This window comes from Pteropus alecto, unplaced genomic scaffold (assembly GCF_000325575.1).
Source record: "Pteropus alecto unplaced genomic scaffold, ASM32557v1 scaffold7, whole genome shotgun sequence".
In the NCBI taxonomy this organism is placed as follows: Eukaryota; Metazoa; Chordata; class Mammalia; order Chiroptera; family Pteropodidae; genus Pteropus; species Pteropus alecto.
The window spans coordinates 30,440,925-30,468,213 of record NW_006494614.1 but is presented as its reverse complement, the minus strand read 5'-3'; the positions used below and the strand labels follow the sequence as shown (position 1 = coordinate 30,468,213).

Below are 27,289 nucleotides of genomic sequence, written 5' to 3'. Positions count from 1 at the left end.
AGATGTTCTGTGCAGATTCATTAACACAATGAGTAACTATAACATGGTCCACCCGGGTTATCTAGTTTTTGTTGACTGCAGTTTGATCATGGAAACAAAGTGTATAAGTCAAGGAATCAGACTTTGTTGTTAATAATCACATTATCGATATCTTGAAAAAAAGTGGCCTATTTTGCTATTATAAATCGTAATATACAAAATATGACAGCTTATTCATCGATTAAGTTTATATATGTATGTCTTATATAAGATAAATATAATTCTATAATGTCTTTGCCTAATCTTGCAAAGAGTTAGTTAGATCTGTTTTTGGGTAGTAGCAAATGTTTTACTAAACCATGAATTCATTTATACTGGAAGTCAGGTATGGATTTTCAAATTCATATTAAACTACAGTATGTACCTATTGCTATACGAAAGAAGGCTCTGAGCAGTTTTTAACAGGATTCGACCACAGCACACTCCCAACCACTGTCATACTCGTGCAAGCTTCCCAGAGTCCTTCCTACCCCAGGCATCTGGTGGGCTCCAAGCGTTTCCCACACACCAAAAACAATGTGGCAAGGTCACTTCCAGAAACTCTGTCAAACCTTAAAACACAATTCGAAGCTAATGGACTATACATTTCTTTAAGATATTGTTGCTATTACATTTTAATTACTGATGTTTACTTCTATTTTCTCTGTATAATAAGGAAATGAGGCCATTTTTTAAAATGTCTACTTATTAGTGGCTTGCTAAGGGTAATTTTTCTTCAGCTTCTAAAATAATGGAACTATTACAACATTATTTAAAAGTTTATTAATCAAGTCAGTCCTACTTCTGTAATGATGCTGACCTTTAGTTCTACAGGATTATTAGGAAATGTTCTCTCAGACATTGTGGTCACATGGTGTCTAATCCACTGGATGAGGTAGTTCACCATATTCTGGTATTCGATCCATTTGACTTCTACATCCTAGAACAATAAAATGAAAGAAAGTTCCATGTCTGTAGATAACAATATTCATATCTAACACAATTTAGTCAGAAGTCATTCTGTGAATCTGCATGTCTTTAAGCCTGACCCAGATAACCAGCTAAATGTTATCTTACTTTCCACCCAGTCCCAATCCTTTCCACATAAACAGCTTTAAAAGTATGCTATCAACATTTGACCACTAAGCCTAGCCTAATGAGTGCCAATTCTGATCCAGAGACAGCAGCTGCCTGCAGCACTGTGTTGAGAAGGGTTCTGAGGCAGCATCCGAGTACAGCAGGAAAAACTGCCACAATGAACTTGCCAGGTGCTCAAGAAAGGGCAATAATAGCTTGCATAAGCCAAGTTAGTTGCCACTCTGCCAACTTCATTAGACCTAAGTCCACTGCATGTATAAAAATCAAAAGAGCTATACAATACAAAATAAACTAGATAAGAATAAAAACTACAGGAAATGTATATGGTGTGATTATTCAAGTATCCATTTAGCAAACTTTTTAAAAATGGAGGAAAATGAAAGGTTGTCAACTGCTATATTCAATTAAGTATTTGATGAGTGTGTATTATGTTCAAAGCATCGTGCTAAGTGTTGTAATAAAAATATAATGCTTGAAGACATAATACCTATCATCAAAAAGTTACTGTCTAGATAGGGAGGCAAGAGAGATTCATAATATGAACAGTTGAGCAAAATGAAAAGCAGTATTTAATTAAGTGTTGAAATAACTTAAACAGGTAGCACATGCTAGGAGTTGAGATAAAAATCAGGTAAGCATAAATGTGCCTGAAACAGTCACTAAAGGCTTTTGGGAGCAGTAGTCCCAGAGCAGCTTTGCAACACCCTGTGAGTAATTATTGGTAAAGGGCAGAGAGGAGTGGATAAAAGACAGGGGAGTCCCAAGTGAGTCAGGACTCTGAAACAGAAATGCCCTGGCTACCAGCAAACAGTTCTTGCCGAGATGTTATAGCAGAAAATGTAGGCAAGCGGAATTAACATATGCAGCATTTAGAATGTCAGAATATCTAGACTGGATTTAATCTTGCAAAGTTATATGTCACCACTGAAAGTTTTCAAGCGGATTTGGCAACAGTGTGCAGAGTTGATGGGAAGAGAAAAACAATGGGAGATGGAAAACTGTAAGAAAGCTATCATCCTGCTTCTAGAGTGAAGGGATGAATCAGGAATGGGGTAGAGGTAGTGAGACGAGAAAGCAAGGAATGGCCACAGGAAACATTCTTAAGTGACATTCAACACTGAGTCACTGGAGAATGGCACTGAGTCAGAGGAGAGGACGGGCGTGGGAGCAGACTCCTCAGGGATCAGAAGGGTAGAACGAGACCTTTGCAGGAGAGAACAAGAGGGAGAGAATGGAAGTAAGCCTAGAAACGACAGCATACTGAGGTGAAGGAAGAGGCCAGAACAGAAAGTTCACCAAGATGAGTGCCTAAATCTTCAAAGTAAATTTTTTAAAAACAATATCTGCAAGGAGGAGAGGAGAAGCCCAGGGTGAGGGGATCAGCCTCAAATGCAAAACGAGCAGGGTTTCCTGTCTCTTCCAGAAATGCATGAGCACGTGTTAACATGATCACTATGACTGAACTGAATTACATGAGCCTTTGGCAAATGGTGGACTAATAAAGAGTCCAAAGGTATGTGTCAGAGATCTTGCCCTGCTTACAAAGTAGCTATGTCGATTTGGCAAAATAAATAACTTCCTCTGGGTCTCAGCGTTAAATCAGAAAAACAGTACTGAACCAACTTATCTCATGTGATCAAATGAGTTAATAAACTTGAAAGTGACTTCGAAAGTGAGATATCCTATACATATACATCAAATAGAGTAGTTGTAAAACAGGAGCAAATTAAAAATGAAAATCTCCAAAATTCAGTGGTTTATAGTTAATATTTACAGAATATATAACTCTGAATAGCTTACTTTATGATACAGAACAAATTTTTCGAGTTATATTTTAACAGTGGAATGATGCCATTAAAATGCATACAATATCAGTTTGTTAAATAGCATATTCACTCAAATTCTATAAAAATATTTGATATTTAAGAACTATAAAAAGCACTATCAAAGAATTCAGTCAGCTAGGCATTACTGAATCAGCAGCTTCCAGTATGGCAAAATCAATACTCACATTTGCACCGATCCCTTCACCACCTTCAGGGACTTTGGGAAATGCATCATAGAGAGATGACACATAAGTTATTACTGATTTTTCATCAGGAGAGGAGACATCAACATCTAAAAGCGGCAATATAAATTATTTCAAAATGCTGACAGATTACTCTTAATTAGATTTTCATGCCAGTGTATACCTAGTCAAGACAACAACTCACCTTCAGGATCCAGAAGTCTTATAACACCGATTTTTTCTGCTACATAAAATGCGTGCTCTAAATTTGCAAGGTTGCTTTGAACAGCAACAGTATTCATGTCTATCAGGTCCGGCCTAGGAAAAACATTCATTGTATTAATTATGTTTTCTCATGTGCCAGTTCAATATCATATTTACATGTGTATTTATTTATATAGCAACTTTTGCAAATATTAATACTATGCCTTTGTTGAAATACAGAGATTTTCATCAAACATTTAACACTGCTTACTTCTCTCAGAAACTTCTGTGAGGCAAAGGAAGCACAGCAAGGAAAATATTAAAATTTGAAATACATAACTTTCAGCAAAGTCTATAAATCTGATTCATAATCAGAATCTATATGAATATCTGTCTCATTCAACCTATGTAAGCTCCCTACTCCAACAGCATAGCATGCTTCCAAACCAACTAGCATCCTCTCAATGTTTCTCCCCAAACACAAAAGCTTTTACTCAGTTCAATGCCATGACCATGGCAACTTCATGCAGGATGCCCTTTCCTGTCATCTTCGAATTTCCTACTCATCCTTGCAAGCGGAGATCAAGCCCCATCTCTTCTGTGGAGCCCTCACTAATCTTCTCAGCTTTCATTTTTCTATCTCTGTTCCCTGAACTCCTTATACTCTTGGGCCTGTGCCAATCAATTTGGCACTTAGAATAATCATATACTTCCTTGCCCTATTAATTCACTCATCTTGTTTCTCCCACTGGTCAACACCAAGACAGCAAGAACCATGTATTAATACACATTTGTATTTTATCATTCTGCTGAGATAAATACCTACAGGTAAACAGGTTGCTTAGTTAGTAATCTGAATTATAAATAACTAAACACTAGTTTATATCTTCACAAACATGTATGTACACACAGTCTCTCTCTCTCTCTCTCCCTCTTTCTCTCTCTCTCTCCCCCCCACTCCCTCCCTCTCCTCCCCCCCTCTCCCTCTCTCTTTCACTCAATCACTCACTCGAGACCTTTGCAGGAGAGAACAAGAGGGAGAGAATGGAAGTAAGCCTAGAAACGACAGCATACTGAGGTGAAGGAAGAGGCCAGAACAGAAAGTTCACCAAGATGAGTGCCTAAATCTTCAAAGTAAATTTTTTAAAAACAATATCTGCAAGGAGGAGAGGAGAAGCCCAGGGTGAGGGGATCAGCCTCAAATGCAAAACGAGCAGGGTTTCCTGTCTCTTCCAGAAATGCATGAGCACGTGTTAACATGATCACTATGACTGAACTGAATTACATGAGCCTTTGGCAAATGGTGGACTAATAAAGAGTCCAAAGGTATGTGTCAGAGATCTTGCCCTGCTTACAAAGTAGCTATGTCGATTTGGCAAAATAAATAACTTCCTCTGGGTCTCAGCGTTAAATCAGAAAAACAGTACTGAACCAACTTATCTCATGTGATCAAATGAGTTAATAAACTTGAAAGTGACTTCGAAAGTGAGATATCCTATACATATACATCAAATAGAGTAGTTGTAAAACAGGAGCAAATTAAAAATGAAAATCTCCAAAATTCAGTGGTTTATAGTTAATATTTACAGAATATATAACTCTGAATAGCTTACTTTATGATACAGAACAAATTTTTCGAGTTATATTTTAACAGTGGAATGATGCCATTAAAATGCATACAATATCAGTTTGTTAAATAGCATATTCACTCAAATTCTATAAAAATATTTGATATTTAAGAACTATAAAAAGCACTATCAAAGAATTCAGTCAGCTAGGCATTACTGAATCAGCAGCTTCCAGTATGGCAAAATCAATACTCACATTTGCACCGATCCCTTCACCACCTTCAGGGACTTTGGGAAATGCATCATAGAGAGATGACACATAAGTTATTACTGATTTTTCATCAGGAGAGGAGACATCAACATCTAAAAGCGGCAATATAAATTATTTCAAAATGCTGACAGATTACTCTTAATTAGATTTTCATGCCAGTGTATACCTAGTCAAGACAACAACTCACCTTCAGGATCCAGAAGTCTTATAACACCGATTTTTTCTGCTACATAAAATGCGTGCTCTAAATTTGCAAGGTTGCTTTGAACAGCAACAGTATTCATGTCTATCAGGTCCGGCCTAGGAAAAACATTCATTGTATTAATTATGTTTTCTCATGTGCCAGTTCAATATCATATTTACATGTGTATTTATTTATATAGCAACTTTTGCAAATATTAATACTATGCCTTTGTTGAAATACAGAGATTTTCATCAAACATTTAACACTGCTTACTTCTCTCAGAAACTTCTGTGAGGCAAAGGAAGCACAGCAAGGAAAATATTAAAATTTGAAATACATAACTTTCAGCAAAGTCTATAAATCTGATTCATAATCAGAATCTATATGAATATCTGTCTCATTCAACCTATGTAAGCTCCCTACTCCAACAGCATAGCATGCTTCCAAACCAACTAGCATCCTCTCAATGTTTCTCCCCAAACACAAAAGCTTTTACTCAGTTCAATGCCATGACCATGGCAACTTCATGCAGGATGCCCTTTCCTGTCATCTTCAAATTTCCTACTCATCCTTGCAAGCGGAGATCAAGCCCCATCTCTTCTGTGGAGCCCTCACTAATCTTCTCAGCTTTCATTTTTCTATCTCTGTTCCCTGAACTCCTTATACTCTTGGGCCTGTGCCAATCAATTTGGCACTTAGAATAATCATATACTTCCTTGCCCTATTAATTCACTCATCTTGTTTCTCCCACTGGTCAACACCAAGACAGCAAGAACCATGTATTAATACACATTTGTATTTTATCATTCTGCTGAGATAAATACCTACAGGTAAACAGGTTGCTTAGTTAGTAATCTGAATTATAAATAACTAAACACTAGTTTATATCTTCACAAACATGTATGTACACACAGTCTCTCTCTCTCTCTCTCCCTCTTTCTCTCTCTCTCTCTCCCCCACTCCCTCCCTTCCTCCTCCTTCCCTCTCCCTCTCTCTTTCACTCAATCACTCACTCATACCCCAGACTTCATTTCTTTCTAATTTGTGAGATTTTCGAGATACTCTAAACCACATGGATACTTTGAGGCTAGCTCTATCTGAGACAAGAAAAGATTTCTAAAATACTCCTTAAACAGAAAGTGGCAAAATATGGTAGCTATAAACTTAACTCAAGTCCAGAAACCAATCGAGAAACTTTCATTTCAAAAACAAAGCATTAAAAGAATTCAGAAACAAAAGTGAAAACAGTAAAACCTTCAAAAAAATGGCACCCACTCCCAAAATCACTATAAGAACCTGTTTGTCAGCTTCTAAGGGAAGGCTCTACATCCTCCACAGGCATTCTGCTTTGCTCAAAATAACCATTTGGGGAATTGCCGAAAGAGTGGGAGGGCTCATAGGCAGTGTGGGACAAATGAAATGTAAATTATTTTGAATATTACTTGGAAGGCTGTTTACATGAGAAATTCTGAAAATATAACATTATCATAGGAAGGTAAACAGCAATTCGTACTCTTGTTTTTATCTGATGAGAAAGCAGATCTCCCAAGAAATCTAGTTATAGTTTTACAGTTCTTTAAAGGGTTCGTTACCTTAAATTGTAGCTACCATTACCTACCTCCTTATTTCCCAGAAAATTATTAGGAAATTCTTTCAGGTTTTTTACATGTCACCAATTTGGTCACTGAAAAGTGATCTTACATTTATTAAATGAACAGTAAATCTACTGACAATAGAGGTAAATAACATACCTCTAAAAATGACATTTTTTATTCACACAGAAACATTTTGAAGAATCTGCCAACTTCAATACTACTAAATAGCTGTGTATAACAGCTAAAGTTCAAAAAATTATTTTGCTTCCATAAAGTTCACACGTTCTGAAGAACTAAATACCAGCCTTTCTGAGTTTGCCAAATTTCCCAACAAGAAAGGGCATGTTGTTATTCGAACCCTTCCATTAGCAAAGAAAGTGAACACTGAGTAATCCAGACAGAATGAATAAAGTCATTGAAGAACAAAGTTTTTGAGTAAGAAAATAAAACATAATACTTCCTTCTGAATGACATAGTCATTTCAGCACAAAAGTAGCTGTATAATACATGAGTTTAGGTACATCATCTCTTTATCATGATATTTAATACTTTAATTAAACAATAACTGAAATGGTTTTCCTCCATTAAAAGGTTGCAATAGACAAAGAAAATTAAGCAAAAAGTGAAAAAGGAAAAAAATTATAAAACTACTATGAAAAAGTAATATAGCCTGAAAGTTTTCAAAATTCTCTCTCTCTCTAGTCATCTCCTGTTTGGTCATTTTCAGTCTTCCATTCTGCTTTTCCATTTGTCTGGAACATCCAAAATTGGCATGTTCTGTGACCTTCCTTCTTTCTTCATAGTCTTGCTGGGAAAATAGAACCTTCAAAACCTTCAGCTATTTTCCACATAAAGAAGATCTTTATTTTCATTCTTAGGGTCTCATTTCACTGTAACATCTCCTTTCTGTGTAACATCAACAGGAAGTTTCATTCCCATCTGAGGTCTGACTAACCAAAGGCTACACTAGACTGTAAGCATGTAGAAGCAACAACCATGTTCCTACATTCTAGCTTAGACAGCTGTGCATTAACTTCTCTGATTTCCCTAATTTCTGGAAACCTTTCAAAATCATATAATATAATCCTCTGCCACATTAAATAATATATACTAGTCTTTTAAGGAAATTCTAACTCTTACTAGTGTTATTATTCTATAATAATGTAATCTTTTCTGTATGATTCAATCATCATGGCTAGCAATTTTTTAAAACACACATATTTATATGCCACCCTTTTTATAGAAACGATTGAAAACAGCTTGCAAAAAAAAGAAAATATTAAAAGATAACATAAATTTTAAATTAGAAGTATAAAACCAAAGTAAGGTCATAAGTTGAAGTTTAAAGTGAGGTGAAAAAGTACAAACCATTTATATGCATGCTTAGTGCCCCTAATTTGTTCCAAAAATATAGGACAAAAAGGCACGAAAACAAAATCGCTGTTCCATAATACAAAATAATTTTGGATAAAAGTGTTGCTTACCTTTCATACAACTTAAATGAGTATTCTCCCTAGACAACATAGATATATATACCCACACGTGTACACACACACACACGTATATACACACGTTTCCATATGTGTTTATGTAGATATATACATGTATATGGGTACATGTATATGTAATATAAAGATATCACCACCCACACTGACAGATAACCAAACCAGCAGAACATTAAAATTGCATAAGAAATTTTTTTTAGTATAGATACTGCAAAGTAACTTTCCAGTCCTCAAACACTTTTTTATGACTATATTAGCTCATGTGAGAATTAGATACAGTTCTGAGAAAAAAATATGGCTGTAGTGAATAATACTGTATTGCATATTTGAAAATTTCTAAGACAGATCTTAAAAGTTCTCATCACAGGAAAATATCAGATAATTATGTTATAAGAAAAACACAAAGCACACACAAACACAAATATGCCTACTGTCTTATGCCTTCAGGAAGAGACAGAGACCCTTTTAACCCTTTTCTAGTGTCGGCTTTTATTGTTTAAATCTAGAGAGAAAGAACACATTTAGGGTTGGGCTAACATTTCCCGTTAGCCCAACTCAGGAATACATTGCAAAATAATGAAGTCTGGAAAAGAAAGCATTTGGTGACAGATTTTTTTAAACATCAACATCAAAAGCACTTAAACTTTGTGATTTGAGATCTCTGTTCATCTGAAAGGACACTGGCAACAATTCTCTTCCTCAATTAAAAAAAAAGACAAAATGGAAAGTAGAATAGTGGTTGCTAGGGGCTGAGGAGGGGGGTGGAAATGGACAGTTATTGTTTAATGGATATATGGTCTCAGTTTTGCAAGACAAAAGGGTTCTGGAGATGAATGGTGGTGATAGTTGCACAACAATGTGAATGTACTTAATGTCACTTTACACTTAAAAATGGTTAAGATAATAAATTTTGTTATGTGTATTTTACCACAATTAAAAAAAAAAATTTTTAAAGACAATTTTTACTTATTTGAGTGAAAAGACTACACTGACATGGAAAAAGTTACGAGGATGTGATTCAAGTATCCTGTGATTAAGTCCTACCTTGATCTCTGTTTAACTTGGAACCATCATCCAGAAACCTGTCTGTTCCCTCGTGTACAAAAAAATGAAAATAGAATTACAGAAAAATCAGAAATTTCAAGAATCACCTAGAATTTCAGTTACCCCTAGGTGAGCAATCTGGAAATGTGGGGGGGGGGGGGGGGGGGGGGCGGGGGAAGGTTTGAAGAACACAACTGATTTGCCCCAGGTCTCAAGAGAGGAGTCATGTGAAAGTGCTTGTGAAACTAAGTATAAAGAGCAATGTACATTGTTTATTAAGAAGTATCTATTGGCATATAAACAGTGTAATGAAAATGTGATCAGAGAAGGCAGAACTTGGTGCTTTGGTATGCTCATTATAAATAATTCTTCCCAGACAACAAACTAGCAACTTCATTCATTTACTTAATATTGAATAAACATCTACCGTGTGTCTGGCCATGAGGTGCTTAGAATATAGGCACTGCATATATAGAGAGCTCAGAACTTCAAAGGGAGCTCAGGAATAAAGAAGAAAACCTGGTGGAAGAAAACCTAGGTAGAGTAAAAAAGCATCCACATGCTCTGTGCTTAGAGAGGGTGTGAGTACAAGGAGAACAGTGCGCGAGTGAGGAGTCGGCACGGTGAGCGATGAGGCTACGTGGACAGCAGGGGCCAAGATGATGCAGGACCGTGAACTTCTTAAGGGACTTTGAACACTTTTACGGGAACTACAGAAAACCATTAAAATGCATTAAGGAGGATCATAAGAGATTAAACGATCAGATCTGAGTTCAGACAGAACTCAGCATTCCCTGAGAATCCAGGCAGGAGACCATGTTGACTTGCAAAAGAATGTGGTAGCAGTGGTGAGAATTGGGCAGGCCAGGCGATATTTAGAAGGTTAAAGCCACAGGACTTAGATTTATAACATCGGTTATAGTAATGAGGGGTATAGGCACGGATGACCGTCAACACAGAGAGAAAAGAGAAAGCTGAACAGGCAACCTTGAAAAACTCCAAACTGATCTTATGAAAGAGGCAAAGGTACAAAAGGAACTGAGCAGAAGCAGCCCAAGAAACAGGAGGAAAAACCAGGGAGGTGTAGTACCATAAAGCCAAAGGAAAAAAGATTATTTCAAAGAAGCAAAGAACGGTTAAGAGAACCTAATACTGAGGAAATGAGGCCTGAAAAGTGTCCATGGGATTTAGCCACACAGGGCACTCATGACCCTAGAAGTGTTTTGGTGGACTGTGGGGCCAGAAACCAGTTTAGAGTGGGTTGAGGAATGAGCATGAAGTAAAAAAGTAAAAACTGAGGGTACAGACAACTCTTTTTATAAGAGTGGTGTTTAAGGAAAGGAATGATATAAGACAGTAGATGGGAAAAGGCATGGGGCAAAGGGAGAGGGGTTTTTTACTCTTTGTTGTTTTAGTAACAAAGAGGCTTCGGCGAGTTTAAAGTCCAATGAGAAAGATCTGTTGAGAGAGAAAAGTATAATAAAATAAGAAAAAGATTTCTGAAGCAATGACTGAGATGGGATCCAGACACAGAAGGAGGGGGACAGGCCTTGGATAGGTAGAGAGAGAACTCCTGTTAACAAGAGCAAAGATGGCTAGGATGGATACAAGGGAGATTTGTAACCTTGGCAAAAAAAATAAAAGGAAAAAAAGAAAGACTTTCCACTTACTGGCTTCAACTTTCTCTGAGGATATGAATTAAGATCATCAGTTAACAGTGAGGAAAGGAAAGGTGGTGTGAGGGAAAGAAAGATTAGAAAAAGATTAGAAATAGAAAAAGATTGCTGGTCAGAACCATCTGATGCTGGTAATCGTGAAGTTATAGTGAAATCCATCTGAAGTGACCTTCTCCAGTGTGCTTCACTGCTCGGGTACATGCACAGAAAAAGCAGATGGCTGGGCTCAAATGGGGCCAGGCTTTGTCGGGAAATTCATAAGTGCTCAGCAGCTTGCAAGGAACTGAAAAGGGATTCTGTGGAAGTTTTTCCTTTTTTTTTAAGAAAAAAGAAACCTACTCCTTTTACCTAGAGATCAGTCTTAGAACTACCTCTGTACTCCAGAACACAACTCGCTGACTCACACACAGATATATGAAGCCACATATGTTGCTTTACATCTGCTCTTCAATAAATCACACAAGAATATGCATTAAATATGCCTCACTTATTCTATGATGGCAGAGCAGTTGCCATAACAAATTTCTGAAGATGAATATTTGTATTAAATCATGTTCAGGCTTAGCATATTCTTACTGTTCTGATTGGTGCAAAAAAGAATCCCTCCCCCACCCCACCCCTAGAAAAAAAAAAGGACCTGTAATATGGTTCCCCATCTCCCCCCGCTGCAAATAAATATGAACACGCAGAGGACCCACCCACAGTTGCGTAACTAGGTGTAGACATCCCTTTATGCTCATATTTGGACGTATATTGTTGAAAGAAACACAGCCAAGAACTCTAAGGTGGCAACAAGCTCTGAAAGTAATCTCTTTTCTCAAAACTAGACGCCTGAGTTTATTTCAAATATTCTTCCAATTTTTTTTTTTTTTTTGTACAAAGCGCCTCTCTACTAACAAGCAAAGAACAAGAAACACTGTAATTTACAGCAAGCGTTATTAGCATTTCAAGATTGGAATCTAACATCCTCAGAAATTAAAAGATACATCATAAACTATGACTCTCACTTTGCAATCAATCATGACAACCTCTTAGACATTAATACAGACAACAATATTGATTTTGATAAAGAAGTAACTCCTTTAGTACCTATATTTTAGTGAATTTATGAGTAAATTTTAAATAATCCTTAGTGACTAGGGAATAAATACCACCTTCTCCCACCCATCTGCCAAAAAAAAAGAAGATGGCTCAGCTTATTTTTAACTCTGGTAGAAAAAAATTTTTTAACTGTTTCATATCACAGAATAACATATAAGAATATGAATCTATAAATGAGTCAAAAAAAAATGTTGTAACAAGACAGATGCACCTATCAAAGAAAGTAGATTGAAAGCTCACATGCCAGCTGCTTCTGCAATGTAAAAGAAATCTTAATGTAAGTGAAAGGTAAGAGAATGCCGATGGGAAACATATGAAGGAAGAATATGTCAGGTTTCGAAGTAAGGAAAGTCTATAATCAAAGCCCATCTTTACTTGAGCTGTACACAGCCCTATTATTAGTGGAGCTGCAGCAGCAATGTCCGTAGGGAGGGAGGGACACTGACCTTCATTACACACTTCCTAAATCTCTGGCATTGTGATAGGCACTCTCATATGGTATCCTAAGACAGCCTTCACCGCTGAAGTCCTTTTTAAATGATTAGATCACTCAGATTTGCCAATTTATTTGGTCATCCCCTCCCCCGCAAACTCTTAACACATACAAGTTTAGACTAATAGTTTATATACCACACAGTCTGCAATTTCATTGCTGGCATATACTTGAAAAGCTGAAGAAAATCATTTTACAAATAAAAGGGTAAATTAAAATTGCTAGAATGCAATTAATAAGGAAAGTAAGTGATTGTTTCTTTCTTAAAGACATGGAGGGAAAACAGTGCATAAGGGGTATATATCAGTACAGCTCTTCTGGCAAACGATTCAGACTTATGTCTTCAAATTTTAAATATAATATCCTTCCACCAATTCTACTTCTAGGACTTTATCCTACAAACACATTCATACATCTGCACAAAGACACATATCAAGTACAATGCAACATTTTTACAGCAAATAACATAATGTCCAGCAATAAGGTACTACTAAATTATGTTACGTCCATATAATAGAATGCTATGCAGCACTTAAAAGAATAAAGAAAATTTATTTACGCTGATACAGAAAGATGTCTAAAATAAATTAAGGGGAAAAAAGGATAATGCAAAATAGCATATATACTGTTCTTGCATTTTCGTTTTAGAAAAGAATATGTATGTGTTTAAGATTAGGTACTTATGTAAACTATACCTCAATAAAATTGACCCTTTCCCCCAAAAAAGAAAAAATTGGTATTTATATATGCATAGAAAATTTCTGGAAGAATCTGAAAAAAAATTGACAGCAATTGCTTCAGGAATCTGAGAAAAGAAATCATATTTCAATATATACCCTTTTATTCTATTTGAGTCTTTATTATGTTAAAATATTGCATTTTCGGTTGGTTACTACAGAAACTGCTACAGAATTTACCAGGTTTTCCTAGTGAGAACAGTCAGGTGAGCCATCTTCCTATGATTTCAGTTTTCTGATTTAAAAAAATGGAACCAAGAGAATTTCAGCTATGCCTTACTTAATATCTAAAAGGAACTACTTCATACAATAATGGTAGAAACAGTATTATAAAGAAATTCTATACATTAAAGTGGGCAGGAGAGCCAGAAACTTAGAAAGAAGGTAATATAAGCAGATATTTCTCTAAATATTTACGTGACAAATTATATCCCCAAAACTGCATGTAAAAAATATACAGATACACTAAAAACAGTCACTAGATGTAGACATGAACTCACACATGTCACCAGGATGCAAAGGCCTTACTAGCAGTGCATGTGAGCTTTCTAAGAATTTTAAATTGTGGTAATGGTTATAAGCCAACTATTTATGCTGAGTTCAATTGTTTAGAGTTTATTTGGTAAGGTACATAAACAATTTGATTTTGGCTCATACACTGAAATTACGTGACTTTTTAAAAAATGTATAACCTTCAGGTCTCTGTCTGTGCCTAGCCAGTGGCCACACAAACCAGAGACCATACCCATGTGTGTGCACACACACATACACACCCCTGTACCTCTGGGTTCTGCAGCCTGAGGGCGTAGTAGGTTCTGAGGGAAAAGAATCACCTAGTCAACACAAATCCAACTTCCTATGGGAACATTTCAAACCCTCAAGGGCCTCCTCCCTGTATTAAACCAGTCAAATCCAGTTTAGCTTGTAGGTGTGACTGAATCCCAGCATGTGGCTGAATCACAAGCCTGCAGGTCAGATTATTAAACAAGATGACTCTGACCACAGCCTTACAGGCTAACTTTCCCAATTACAGCATCTTTAAACATTTAATATAATGAAATATGATGGTCCCATTAAATTCTAATTCAAAAGGCAAACAATGAACGAAATAATTACTACCTTCCGAACTATACATTCAGACAAATGAAAAATTCCTGGCTGCCTAATTAGAAAATATTTAAATGGCATGCTCCTGGATACAACCTATTTCAAAAATGCGGAGTCTTACTTGGGTAATATATTTAAAACATGCTTATGAAAAGAATGCCAGAGGCCTTAAAAGGAGAATTAATTAAATGAATGAGATAAATTAAAAACAAGAATAGGACAAGCAGAAACTCGTAAGCAGAAATAATCTCTCTTCAAAACACACACACCCCCTAGCATTTTAGTCCTGACTTAGGTTCATCTGGCCCTACCGCACATTTTGTACTGTTCTTTCTGGCCTGTAGGCCACATTCACGTTCCTGCCTGCTCAGGCAGACATGTTTTCACACTGAGTGATGCTGGGTGCTGCTGTTTTGGAACTTGGCTTTCATCAGTGTTCCAGGGCAGAAACCCACTTAGAGAGACTGATAAAGTGAGGCAAGTCAGGAATTGAACTTCAAGCTCGACAGTAGAGTTTTATTTCTCTCAGAAATAAAAAGGTCATTTTTACTGTGATGCCAGAGTACATTTAAATAAGAACATAGATGTATCAGTTGAACCCTCTACTTGTAACACCTACCACAGAAGAACATGTACTATTGAGGAATTTTACTCCTCTATCGCTATATCTTAACTCTTGGTGATCTATTAATCTACTACTATTTAGAGGATACTCCTAGAATCCCTTGGCTATTGGTTCTCAGTTCATTCTACTTCATCCTCTCTTGCTTTTAAGCTACTTACTCATCGAATGCTTTTGTGATGGTCTTTTGATCTAAGTCCATCAAATCCAGTATTCCTTGTCATTCTTTGAATAAAAATTAAGACTAGGGGCAACAGTGAGGCTTATTTACTTAAGATCTCTTACCAGTTGTTGTTTTCAGTGAAAAGATTTTTATATGCTTTAATGAACATTTAAACTATACAAATAAAAGAAGCAGAAACTAGTACAGACATATGGTATTTTTATTATTTGAACACTTTATATTGAAAACTGAACATAGCAAACAGACATTCCTAGAAGGAATTCAGAATAGAATTTCCTAAGACAGAATTAATAGAACAACATAATGTATTTATCAATGACCTATTTAAATAGAACCTATAAAACTATCCCCTGTAATCTCTTCCACTAAATCATATTACTTTATCATTCTTATTACCTCCTGCATAATCCAGGCTCTTCATCCTCTTTAGGATACTATGACATACTGAAACTATAGAATAGTTCATTTGTGATGTTGCTTACTTATGCTAAGGGTTTTCATGTTCTCTTACGTACAGTTTTCCTCACTACATTATGAGTTGTTGCTGTTACTTTCATAGATGGCTAACTCAAGTTAAACAATCAATGTTGTCCCTCATTAATATCTTACAAGGGACAAAGATCTTAGTTGGCAGTTATATATGATACTATCAATTTAGTCATTTCTTAAATTTATCAAGAATTTTAATATGCCTTTGCTGAATGTCATTAGTCTTCCAGGTTGCACTCTCACAGTTGTTCTGGCAAACAGTTCCATTTCTTGATACCTAGTTTGCCTACAGGAAATTATGTATTAACACAGAAGTATATAAGGACTTGAGAATCCAAAGCAATCGCCTCCACTGTTTAAAAGGTATGTGATGTTTAGCATGTTAGTTACCTTTTGAGGCTCAGCTTATTAATTTAATAATTTGCTATTTGTTAAATTGATAAAATAAGAATAGTGCCGTCTATTTCACAGGACTGTGATCATTTTAAAAGCTACCAGTCAGATAAAATATAAAAACCAGCTAGTCAGAAACTGATACATGGTCAATATTCTATATATATTTCTTGGGTACCTACTACGTGACAGTTACTTTCTTTTTACCTTCATGGGTCATTTTTATTGCATAACATCTATAAATTAGTCTTATAATACAAATTTCTCTTCATTTTTATTTCATATAGTTCTTTCAAGAAACGAATATATTAGAAAATTAAGTTTTCTGTGGAATATTTTAGAATAACTTAATTATTAGCAAAGTACTACTTACTGTGGTTAACATTCTACTTTTAAGTCATTCTCTATGTGGGAACAATAAAAATATGCTAGAAAATACAAATTAATGTACTTGATTAATAACTTTTGACAATATGTGCATTAATATAAAACTGAAAGATGCTATTCTGTTTCCATTTTAATCAATGTTTCTAGATCTTTAGAACATATTATGTATACAGAAATCATGCTAAATCACTTTTTACAAATAATGCTGGTTTACTTTTAAATGACAAATATTATCTATTTTCTTTCTAATCTCCAGAGAAATCTTTCATATTCCATCTGGGGCATGCAAACTTGCTGCATGGGGGCATCATATTCCACTTTGTATTCACTGCAGAAAACACGAGGTTCTTTCCTGCTAAGCCCTCAGTCCCTCTTAAGATCCTCCACAACAAAGTATTCCATATTGTCTGACTTGGTAATTGACTAGAAACCAAACCCATGTGCCAGAAGTCAAATAAAAGCCATATTAATAAATTTTTTTATCTAAAAAAAATACCAAAACAGTTTGATTAAGTGGATATGTTTTCACAGCAAATTCAAATACATCACAAAAGTTATGCGAATAATTATAAACAAAAACAACTGTTATATAAGATACTACTCTCTATATGTGAATACTACTGTCCAATATCCAAAAATCTTCTAAAAGAGATTTTTCAATTGTCTGTAATTTTCTCTTTTGTCTTTAGAGTAAATCAAGGCATTCAACAGTGAAAAGTATGTGTAGTTCAACCCCATCCATTTAATTCTTATACATGCTAGAAGAAAAGTACTCAATTGTTTTTTAAATAAAAAGAAAGGCCTGAGGATTTTAACTAAAAATACAGTTCTACAAGTGAAAAATTTCTTCTAGTGGAAAAAAAAACCAGTAATATTTTAAAAGGCACAACATAACTTAAAAGTTAAGCAACAAAGAAGTCCCGTAAGCACTAAAACCTGATATTCAGTATTTTTACCATGAATTCTAACAAAGGAAAACAAAACAAACTAGGAAATCAAAGTGCAGAACTAAAAGCTAAATAATTTTCTAAAATGATCACTCTGCCAAAATAAATGTTCAAAACAAATAACATTCAAAAGATCCAAATTCTCTCCTAAAGCAATATAAGTTCTATAACATTAAACTTCCCTAGGAAATTTTAGGATCTTTGACATATACATAGATTTATTTAAGTACTTAGGAGAAAAATGCATGGCATGTATATACCTATTTGTACTTACAATTTTTCATAAGTGTTATAGAGACAATGCCTAGAGACCATTGTTTTCATAAGCCATTTATTTTAGAAGAACAGCTGGCTTCTAAATACTTTTGCTTCTACCTAAAAAACTTCAAACAGCACACTCTCAAAGATGCATCATGACATAAATCCTTTAAATATAACAATCTAAATATTTTTATTCAAAGACCCAGAAGATCTTATCATCCTGGGTATAGAATGTGCTCAGCTACACAGCCTTCTGATTGCCTTATGTTTTAAGTCACATGAGAAGTACAGTGTGATAATCACAATGTCTGTAACCACTAAACCCTCTTGGCATTGTGTTACCCAGGGAGATCTGGTTCTTTATTTTGGACAAGTGCAGGCAAGTTGATCTTGGTTTTTCTTTTTAATTCAGCAACCTACACCTACCTCTACTGACTTGTTGTTTCATATAGGAAGCAGATTATTACAGTTTTTAAAAGGGGCTCTTGGGTGTGGATACATAGGAGAGTCGTTACAGTTTTACAGATGTTAAAATTTCCAAAACAAAAGGGGGAGAGAGAAGAAGGGGAGAGAGTAGGGGAGTGAAAGGAATGGAAAAAAGGGAAAAGAGAGGGGAGTAGGAGAATAGGATTTCAAGTCAAACAGACCAAGGTTAGAATCATAGCTCTATAACTTATTTGCAGTGCGACCTTGCCAAACTTGAGGTTTTTAATCTGTAAAAGTGGGATAATAATAGTTCCTGCTTTATGTGACTATTGGAAAATATGAATGAGATAACTTACAGAATACCTCACATATCAAAAGTTATCAAAATATTAACTATTCTATATAATTATTATTTTTATTCTAATCAAATAAGTTTGACAGTTTCGTGAGTTATAGCTTAGGTTTACTCTATTTAGGAAGTTATTCAGTTCTTCAACAATATGATACAATCTTTGAAAAACTAAGAAAAATAACTGAGATCAAGAAATACATAGCTTTCAACAAATATTTTCTGGAGAGTTAGCTTCTTATAAGGCAGTAAGAGCACGGACTCAAGAGCCAGAGTGCCTGGGTTTGAATCCCAAGGCCACTTGCTGGTTCTGTGGCTTTAAGCACATATTTACTCTGTGTCTCAATTTTTTGTCTGTTAACTAGGAGTGATGATGTTCCCTTAGGGATGTGGTGAGGATTAAATGAATTGATATATGCAAACTGCTTAGGATAGTGCCTGGCACTTAGTGTTATGTAAGTGTTAACTTTGATTTAGTTGTTAATAATTTTCACGGGAAACTGTTTACCACCCCAAAATTGACCACTGTTAAACCCTGCTACTCACCAGAGTAACTAGACTAGGAGACTATGATTCCAAAACTTGTGAGCTCTAAGTCTGAACTAAACCTATATACTTACTATTCATCGGTTCTCTATCTATACAAACTTGGTTACCTACCAGAAGAGTCTAAATATAAGAGCTTACTATCTGCTAAATTACTGACACCAGCCAAAGACATATTGCAGCTGTGTGTGCGCCTGCCTTGGTGCACTGAGCTGAGAGGGAGGATCTCTGTATGATGGAAATGTGATGATTTTACTTGTCAATATTTTCTAATTTTCTGTCATGCATATGGATTGCTTCTCTCATAATAAAAGTTATTTTGAAATCTGGGAATGAAACACTTCTCATATTTGTCAAGGGAAAATCCCCACAAATTCCATACCTGTATTTATGAATGATGGCATTAAATAGTTTTCCATCTCTCCAGCAGGTAGTGAAATTTTCACACTGTATTCCAGCATAACCCTCTGTTGCCTGCTGTGTCCAAAGCAGCAATCTCTCTTTTGCAGACATGTCCTCTGATTCTCCAGTAACATGGATATCAGATATCTAAACATAATGGAAAGTATTAAACCATTAGGAAGGAAGGAAGCTAAGTCAGATTAAGAACCTACTATGCACCAAGCACTTTACAAGTGCTATTTTACTTAGTCCACATAACTCTAACTTGTAAGCTAAATATATTTTCCCCATTTTACATCTAGGGAAACTGAGCTTCCAAGAGGTTAACAGACTGAAAAAGTCAGATTAAACCCAAGCACCTTTCTTTTAAATTACACCCAAATGTCACAGCATTAAAAATCTACATTCCTATTTACTAATCAGGTCTGTTAAAACAAGTTAAGCAAATGTTTCTACAAGTTCCAATGGATCAAAAGCAAAACTTTCAAATCAATCTACATTGCCACCTGCAGAACAGAATTGGATACAACAGGTATTTGGTGTAAAAAACAAAGGACAATAGTACTCTCTCCAATTAACTACATTACATAACAATTTGACCTAAAGTCTCTTCAGTTTCCTCAAGAGTCCTTGTTCGGCCTACTCAGCATGACATCTTTATCACCTCATTTTTTTTCTATATTCTTCGTTTTCATTACATTTTCTAAAAGTAATAATAAAACACATCACCAGTTCACATGATTTATATTTCCTCAAGAACTTCTTTGATAAGGTCCTCCTTAATCTGCTGATAATTATATGAGGCTCAAAATGACTTTACCAGGGGTCATACAGTAATCCCAAAGATAAGATTAACACCAACAAACAACTGTTCCCTCAATCAGCGCAGGATGCAAAGCCAAGGGATCAAGAAGACAGGTGACAAGCCAGGATCAGGATGAGCAAATAAGAAATTGGAAGCAAGACATAGAGAGGTACAAGTCATTTTGTAACAGGAGAAAAAAATCACTAGTCATGAGACTGGCTTCTAGTCCTGGCCACTAGTCCCATGGCTTTGAATAATTCATTTCATGTCAGTGAGTCAACTTACTCACCTATAAAGTGAGAAGTTAGGAGGTAGAAGCACATAACGTTTAAAATTCTTTTCAATCTAAAGTCTTATTCGAGACTCTAAATACACAGAAGTCAGAGGTCACAATAGGCAGAGTCAAGCAACTATAAGTAGAAAAAAAAAAGACGAAAGAAAGCCTCTAGTCACTGTTGCAATGCCAAGCTCAAACAGGAAGCCCTTTATTTCTCCCAGCTGCCACAAGAGCCAGAGGCAGAGCCAACCCAGGGACCCGAGGCAGGAACGTTGCAGCAGTTAAAGGCCATGCCAGGCCTGGCAGCCCCTAATACCATTTGGAGATGATAGTCACACACACACCCTTTCTCCAGTATTCAGCTGAGGCAGCTATGTCCTGTGGGGCTCCACTCTCAGCCACAGTCCCAGACATGCTCCTCGGCAAATGGCCAGGATTTGAAAGTGCAGCACAGTGTCTAAATTTAATCATATTTCCCAGAAATCCGCAGCATGGAAAAGAAATATGTTCATGAACACATTCTATAGTGTGTGTGTGTGTGTGTGTGTGTGTGTGTGTGTATAGGATTTCTCTTTTTTAATGTGGACAAAAAGAACTGAAAAATCACCAATGATCTTCTGCCCAACTCCCAACTGATAATCTGGTTCAAAATTATGCTCAGAGCCATTCTGGTACATTCTGTGAGTTTCAATCCCATCTCCACCACTTATATGTTCAAGTTACTTAACTGTTTTAAGACCGTTCCCTCAATTGTAAAATAATGACGGTAATGATTATAACACTGTGTTGTGAGAATTCAACAATGTGAGCACAGCATAATGCCTGGCACGCAGTAAGTAAGTGGACCGCTCAATATATCAACTATTTTATTGTTGCTACTATTTTCCTTCTTGAGAAAGGGAGAAGCACGAACTTGGCTTTATTATTTTCCCAATTCTCTTCTTGTAAAGAGAGGTAGTTTGCTGCCTCAAACTAATCAAAATCTATGAAAACAAGAGTTCAGAGAAACTAACCTAGGAAACTCTGTAAATGAAAAAGCTTAACCTCTACTAGGTAAACTTTCTCAACAGGTCCCTTTTAGCCTTTACAAATTATAAAATAAACTGCTTTGGGGAACTCTTACAATGCAGGACCTACAAGGGTGGTATCTGTAGCTATATATATATAACAGGAGATAGAGGAGGATAAGGGTAGGTCCTCTTTTCCCCTGGATCAAGAATATCACATGCCAGTCCAGGTCACAAAAGTAATTACCTAGTAACAAGGGAAGTCAGTAAATTTCAAGTATAAGGTACCAGATTAATAGGTTCAAGTGCTAAATAGCATTTTATCCGAGGAAAGATATTAAAGGAAAAGGAGTTTAGAAGTCTGAAAATGGTCTAAATATCAACCAAGAGAAAAATCATATATTCTTATTAAATAAGTTTCCTATAGATGAATTTCAGATTGTTACATATATGCACACAGTATTTCAGACTCTGATACATGCATACACTATTTAAAAAGCTATAATTTTAAAATGCATATTCAAACATGTAATGAACCAAACTTTTAACATATCAAAGACTATTAACACATTAACTCATTTTCAGCTTCTCCTATTTCCAATTAACTAAATATTATCCCCACATGGAAATGTATTTTTCTAAATAAACTGTACCATTATCCACTACCTATCTGAGTATATCAGGCATTTCATGACATTATACAGACAAAACCAAAAAGAAAAAATAAATTAAATACTAAAAATTGTAAATCTGCAGTTGTCATTCATGACCCCTGATATAAAATCAACAAGACAGCCTCAATCTTCCAGCAATGACAGGCCAGGCTGGATTCCAGGAAGTAATCTAGCCTCCTCCCTTCAAGTCCTGGAGGCGATACAGTGATGGTCAGAGAGGGTTTCAATTCATGCTGCCTGGATTCAAATCTCAACTCCAAGAGTTAATTAACAAGATTATAACCCAGAGCCATTCATATAATCTCTCTGCATTTTACATTTTCTCACTTAAAAAACTTAAATGATGACATCGCAACTTCTACCTCCTTAAATGATTCTAAAGATTAGGTAGAATAATCCACATCGAAAGCTCAGCACTGTGCCTGGCACGCAGAAAGTTGTAAATGTTAGCTTTTCCCACCACAATTCTATTAGCAGTCTTTGCTGATTAAAGCTTCTCACCAACAATCTGTCAGCTAGCATCAAAAACAAACAAAATACTTTATACCAGAGTTCCTTTCGGAAACCTGAAGCCCTCATGCCTCACATCCAGGTCATCGTTGACTGCTACCCAAATTCAAGTTCTTCCTGTCACTGAGCCTCTCATGCCCATATTATACCTCTGCTTCATCCCTCCTGACCCAGCTTGCCGCCATTCCTAAACTTCCCAGAAATATCTATTCCATGGTAAACAAAGTCTCTTACACCTTCAATGCTTTACATTGCTTCTACCTTTTTACTGAACCTTAGTTCTCCCCTACTGCATTAAGTCAAGTCTCAGATACCACTGTGTCCACAGGCAAGGCACATATATTCTAACTCTCCCAATGATGCAAAGCCAATAATTTTCACACCATTAGCTGTGGGTACTAAGACCTCGTTTTATTTTTTATATGGTAGGCCACTCTTGCCCTACCACCTCCTTCCTCCCCTCAGAAATGATCTTCACATCCCCCAAAGATTTGGCACTTGGCTGAGTGTTTTCTCCTCCTAGCCGCCCCACCCCCTATCCTCACAGTCCTTTGTCTTCTCCCTACTTTTAGCTGTTCACTGCTATATCCTGGATCTCATCATCTTGAACCAGAACAAGCCCACCTCAAATATTTAACTTCTGAGAGCAATTTCCCATTCTAGCACTTTCATTCCCTAACTCTAGCTAAACCAATTATCTGGCTTCACTAACATCTCACTGCAACCAATATCCACAACTCCCTCACACTTCTCTCCTTACTCTGTAACTACCCAGCCAAACCTCAATCCTGATCAAGTCAGCTGTAGGTCTTCTCTACTCTAGTCTTAAGCTTTAAGCTATAATAATCTACTATAGAAAACCATACTACCAAGTGAACGGCTTAAAATTATGTATTTACGTAAGAAGTCCAAATGAACTCCAATGTCAATCTCAATAGTATCTTTTAAGACACAATTATGATAGGTCTAAAATGATACTAGGCTTACTAAGCTTTCACCTCTTTCTAAAACTGAGTCTCACTGTTGGAAATCTAACATTCACATGAACTACCATGTTTTGGTCTGTATTTCAGAAGCCTTCTATTTTACTTATAATCAAAATAATTCTTTTACTTTATTTTATTTAACTTTTCTACTAAATAAGCAAGTTCACTGATCTTTTTTCTAGCTTATCTGCTTTAAATGCAAAATTTCAGTAGTTTATCATAGATTCTGCTTAAATCTACTTTTATGATTATCAGATACAATAAGTTCAAGTCCCACATGAAAAGAGTACTGAATTGGTTAAAGCAAAATCAGATAAAAACACCCAATCTTCATATACTTTTTTCTGTATATACATACATGAATAGGCCAAGTCTTTACTTCACTTGAATTATAGGGGAAATGTTATTTCCTCCCCATATGATAGAACCCAGAAGGAGGTGGTGCCACTACATGGCTACAGCAAGAAAAGGTAATCTGCCTTGTCTTATGTGTATTCCTCTTCCGAGATAGTACAAGGCTAAATTAAAAAAAAGACTCTGCAAGATTTTTATGTCAAGTGCAAATGTATTCCAGAGCCCTGACAAAAGCTGGTTGACAGAGAACAGCTCTGGGATATAAAACTACTCAGCATTAGGCATTCTCAAAAACTGTCTGGTCACGTTAGAAAACAGGTGTTCCAAATGTGAGTTTTATGAGTATTGTTCCTACTAGTAACAAAACAAATGTTCAGAAAACTTAACCATTTGGATAGGAGGCCCTCAAACTCATTAAACTGGAAATTTTGCTGATTGCTATATTCTTAGCAAAATTATTTTCAGCCCTCTAGAAGATAAAAAATGAATTCAGATATCTAATATATAAAGTCATTTTTATAGTTCAGGATTCTGGGCCTTGAGAGTAAAAATATTCACCATTATTGTTTTATCTTTTCACTCCATATAAGCAAGAACCAAAACTGTGTCATAACCATACATATGCTTGCTCATGGTTAGTCAGGGTTGAGTTTTGTTTCATTGTGCAGATATTACCAAGTGCCTCTTAGAACGTGGTCAGGAAATGTGAACCAAAGACTCAACAAAGAGCTAAAGGACACAATAAATATCCCACAACAATCAGGCTGTTTTGCCAAAGAACCCAGTGCTAGAACTCTCAAAACATAAAAGGATGAATAACTCCAACTCTTCTGAAACCTCCTCATGTGTGTTGATTCGTCTGTCAAAGACTCACTTATTTGCTAGTTTCCCACATCCCTAAGATATAAGCACCTAAAAACATAAATATATTACTTTTCCCAGACTGTTTCTAAAACAGAAGAGGGTCTTATATTTCCATTTCCTTTCTTTTCCGACTACCAACTATTGAGTTTAAATAACTATTATCTTTGGTCTGGACCATTACCTCTAGTCTCTGATGTCAATACCAAGGACATCTTTTAAGACACAGTCATGACAGGCCTAGAATGATACTGGGCTCAAGAGAGCTGTCACCTTCTTCTGGAACTAAGCCTCAGTGTCTCGATTAGTAATAGTCTCTTAACTAGTCTCATTGCACCAAGTTTTGCCCTACTTCTCAGTTCAGGTTGTTCTTTACTCCACGGTCACAGTAATGGAGTTCAGTCTTGGCTAATTTCTCCAGACTCAAGTCATTTTCTTGCTATTTTATGGTCAAACCATATGAACATCAAACCATGTGAACCACATGCATCCTCTCTCCTAGGGTCCTCTGTTCAAGCTACTTTTCCATTTGGAATATTCTCCTTATACTCGATGGCACAGATTATGTACTCAATAACTATCAGCTAAATCAGAGAGGACAGACAGACAGGAAGGATGGGAGATAAAGAGAGAGGAAGGGAGGGAGGGACATTATAAACACTATAAACAAGTTTCATGTTTTCATTTGGATAAATGAGTTTGAACCTGTCATCTAAACCTTATCATCTTAGAAAAGTAATTCCAATTAACCTCACTTTCCAATAATAACAGACACCCTGACCACTACCTACACAAAGGTACCCAGTAGCAAGCACAAGCCCAGAGACTATTAAATGAGAATCAATGTCAAGTGGTGAATCTAAGCTCCACCTGAATCATTTTTCCAAAGCAATGTCATAAATTTGACACAGTATATAACCTCGAAATGTCTTTTCAATGAAAGAAAATCAGCTGACATAACCCAACTCAGAGCACACTCTGATTTCATTCACAGCTTACTGGCTAGACGACCCACTTACTGCTAAATGAATTGCACAGCCTCACTGTGTTGGTCAGCTGAGGCTGTAAATGTGAAAGTCCTCTGAGCAAAGCCAATGCCACCAGACAACTGGGCGACAGAAACACCCTATTTTTACAGATGTTGTCATGGTTCTGGCATGCACTGAGTACACAAGAACAGCCAACTTCCAAAGTTGAGTCAGATACTCCCTAAGAGATAATTACCATCTTTAAAAAAAAAGTCTGTATTTCATTATTCTTTCTAAGGCAAATAATGAAACATTTTTTTAATTTTTAAAAATTATAATGTACTGAAAAGATTAAAAAGTTTAATCAAATTTATTAATAGAGTATCATGCTAAGTGAAATAAGTCAGACAGAAAAGGACAAGAACCATATGATTTCACCTATATGCAGCACACAAAACAAAAAGCAACAAATGACCAAACAAAACAAATAAACTCATAGACACAAACAACAGGAGGGTGATTTCCAGAAGGGAAGAGGTTTGGGGAGAGGACAAAGGGGATAAAGGGAGTCAAATATATGGTGATGAAAGGAGACTAGACTTTCCGTGGTGAGCATACAATGCAATATACACATTGTTATACATGATGTCTTATAGACTTGTACACCTGAAAATTATACAATGTTATTAACCAAGGTTACCCCCAATAAATCTAATAATTAATTAATTGATTGATTGATTAATTAATTTACTTGTGACATTGGAAAAGGAAGGCACCATCTCTGAAGTTAAGATATTTACTTTAAAACTGGCTATAAATATAGTGAAGGGTTAAGGAATCAGGGGAACTCAAACCAAAAGAACACAAAACCATTTGGTGAACTCCCTCATTTCACTGGTGAACAAGCTTAGGCTACAAGGGGTGATGTGAGGTGTCTATGGTCTCACAGCACACTAGCAGGAGGCCTAGGGTATAGACTGTGGCCTTCTAAAAATTCCACTTCAGAATCTGCAAAAAGTGTGAAATTTCTCCTTCATATTTAGAAGAGAGATCTATCCTCACAACTCAGACTAACTTTCTCCCCTGTCAGGAGCCACGGTGGGTGCTTCCTTTCAGTGCCTCCACTGCTGGGAAAATGGCCGCACACACATAGATCATGAAAGGGCTTTTTTTTTTTTTTTCTGCCTCGTTTTGCCTCAATCCCTAAAGTCAGGACTCTTCACTTCAGCTTC

The 27,289-nt window shown here is 36.1% G+C and overlaps 1 protein-coding gene across 1 annotated transcript in view; it reads right to left on the bottom strand.

Moving 5' to 3' along the window:
* LOC102889885 (dystonin) overlaps window positions 1-27,289 on the bottom strand; it is a 401,789-nt gene that overhangs the window by 165,623 nt on the left and 208,877 nt on the right. Inside the window, exons 9-12 of the mRNA XM_025042814.1 lie at window positions 19,596-19,762; window positions 5,355-5,467; window positions 5,153-5,259; window positions 839-958 (exon numbers count right to left, since the gene is read on the bottom strand). Coding sequence (XP_024898582.1) covers window positions 839-958; window positions 5,153-5,259; window positions 5,355-5,467; window positions 19,596-19,762 — 507 coding nt within the window. The remainder of the gene's footprint in view (window positions 1-838; window positions 959-5,152; window positions 5,260-5,354; window positions 5,468-19,595; window positions 19,763-27,289) is intronic.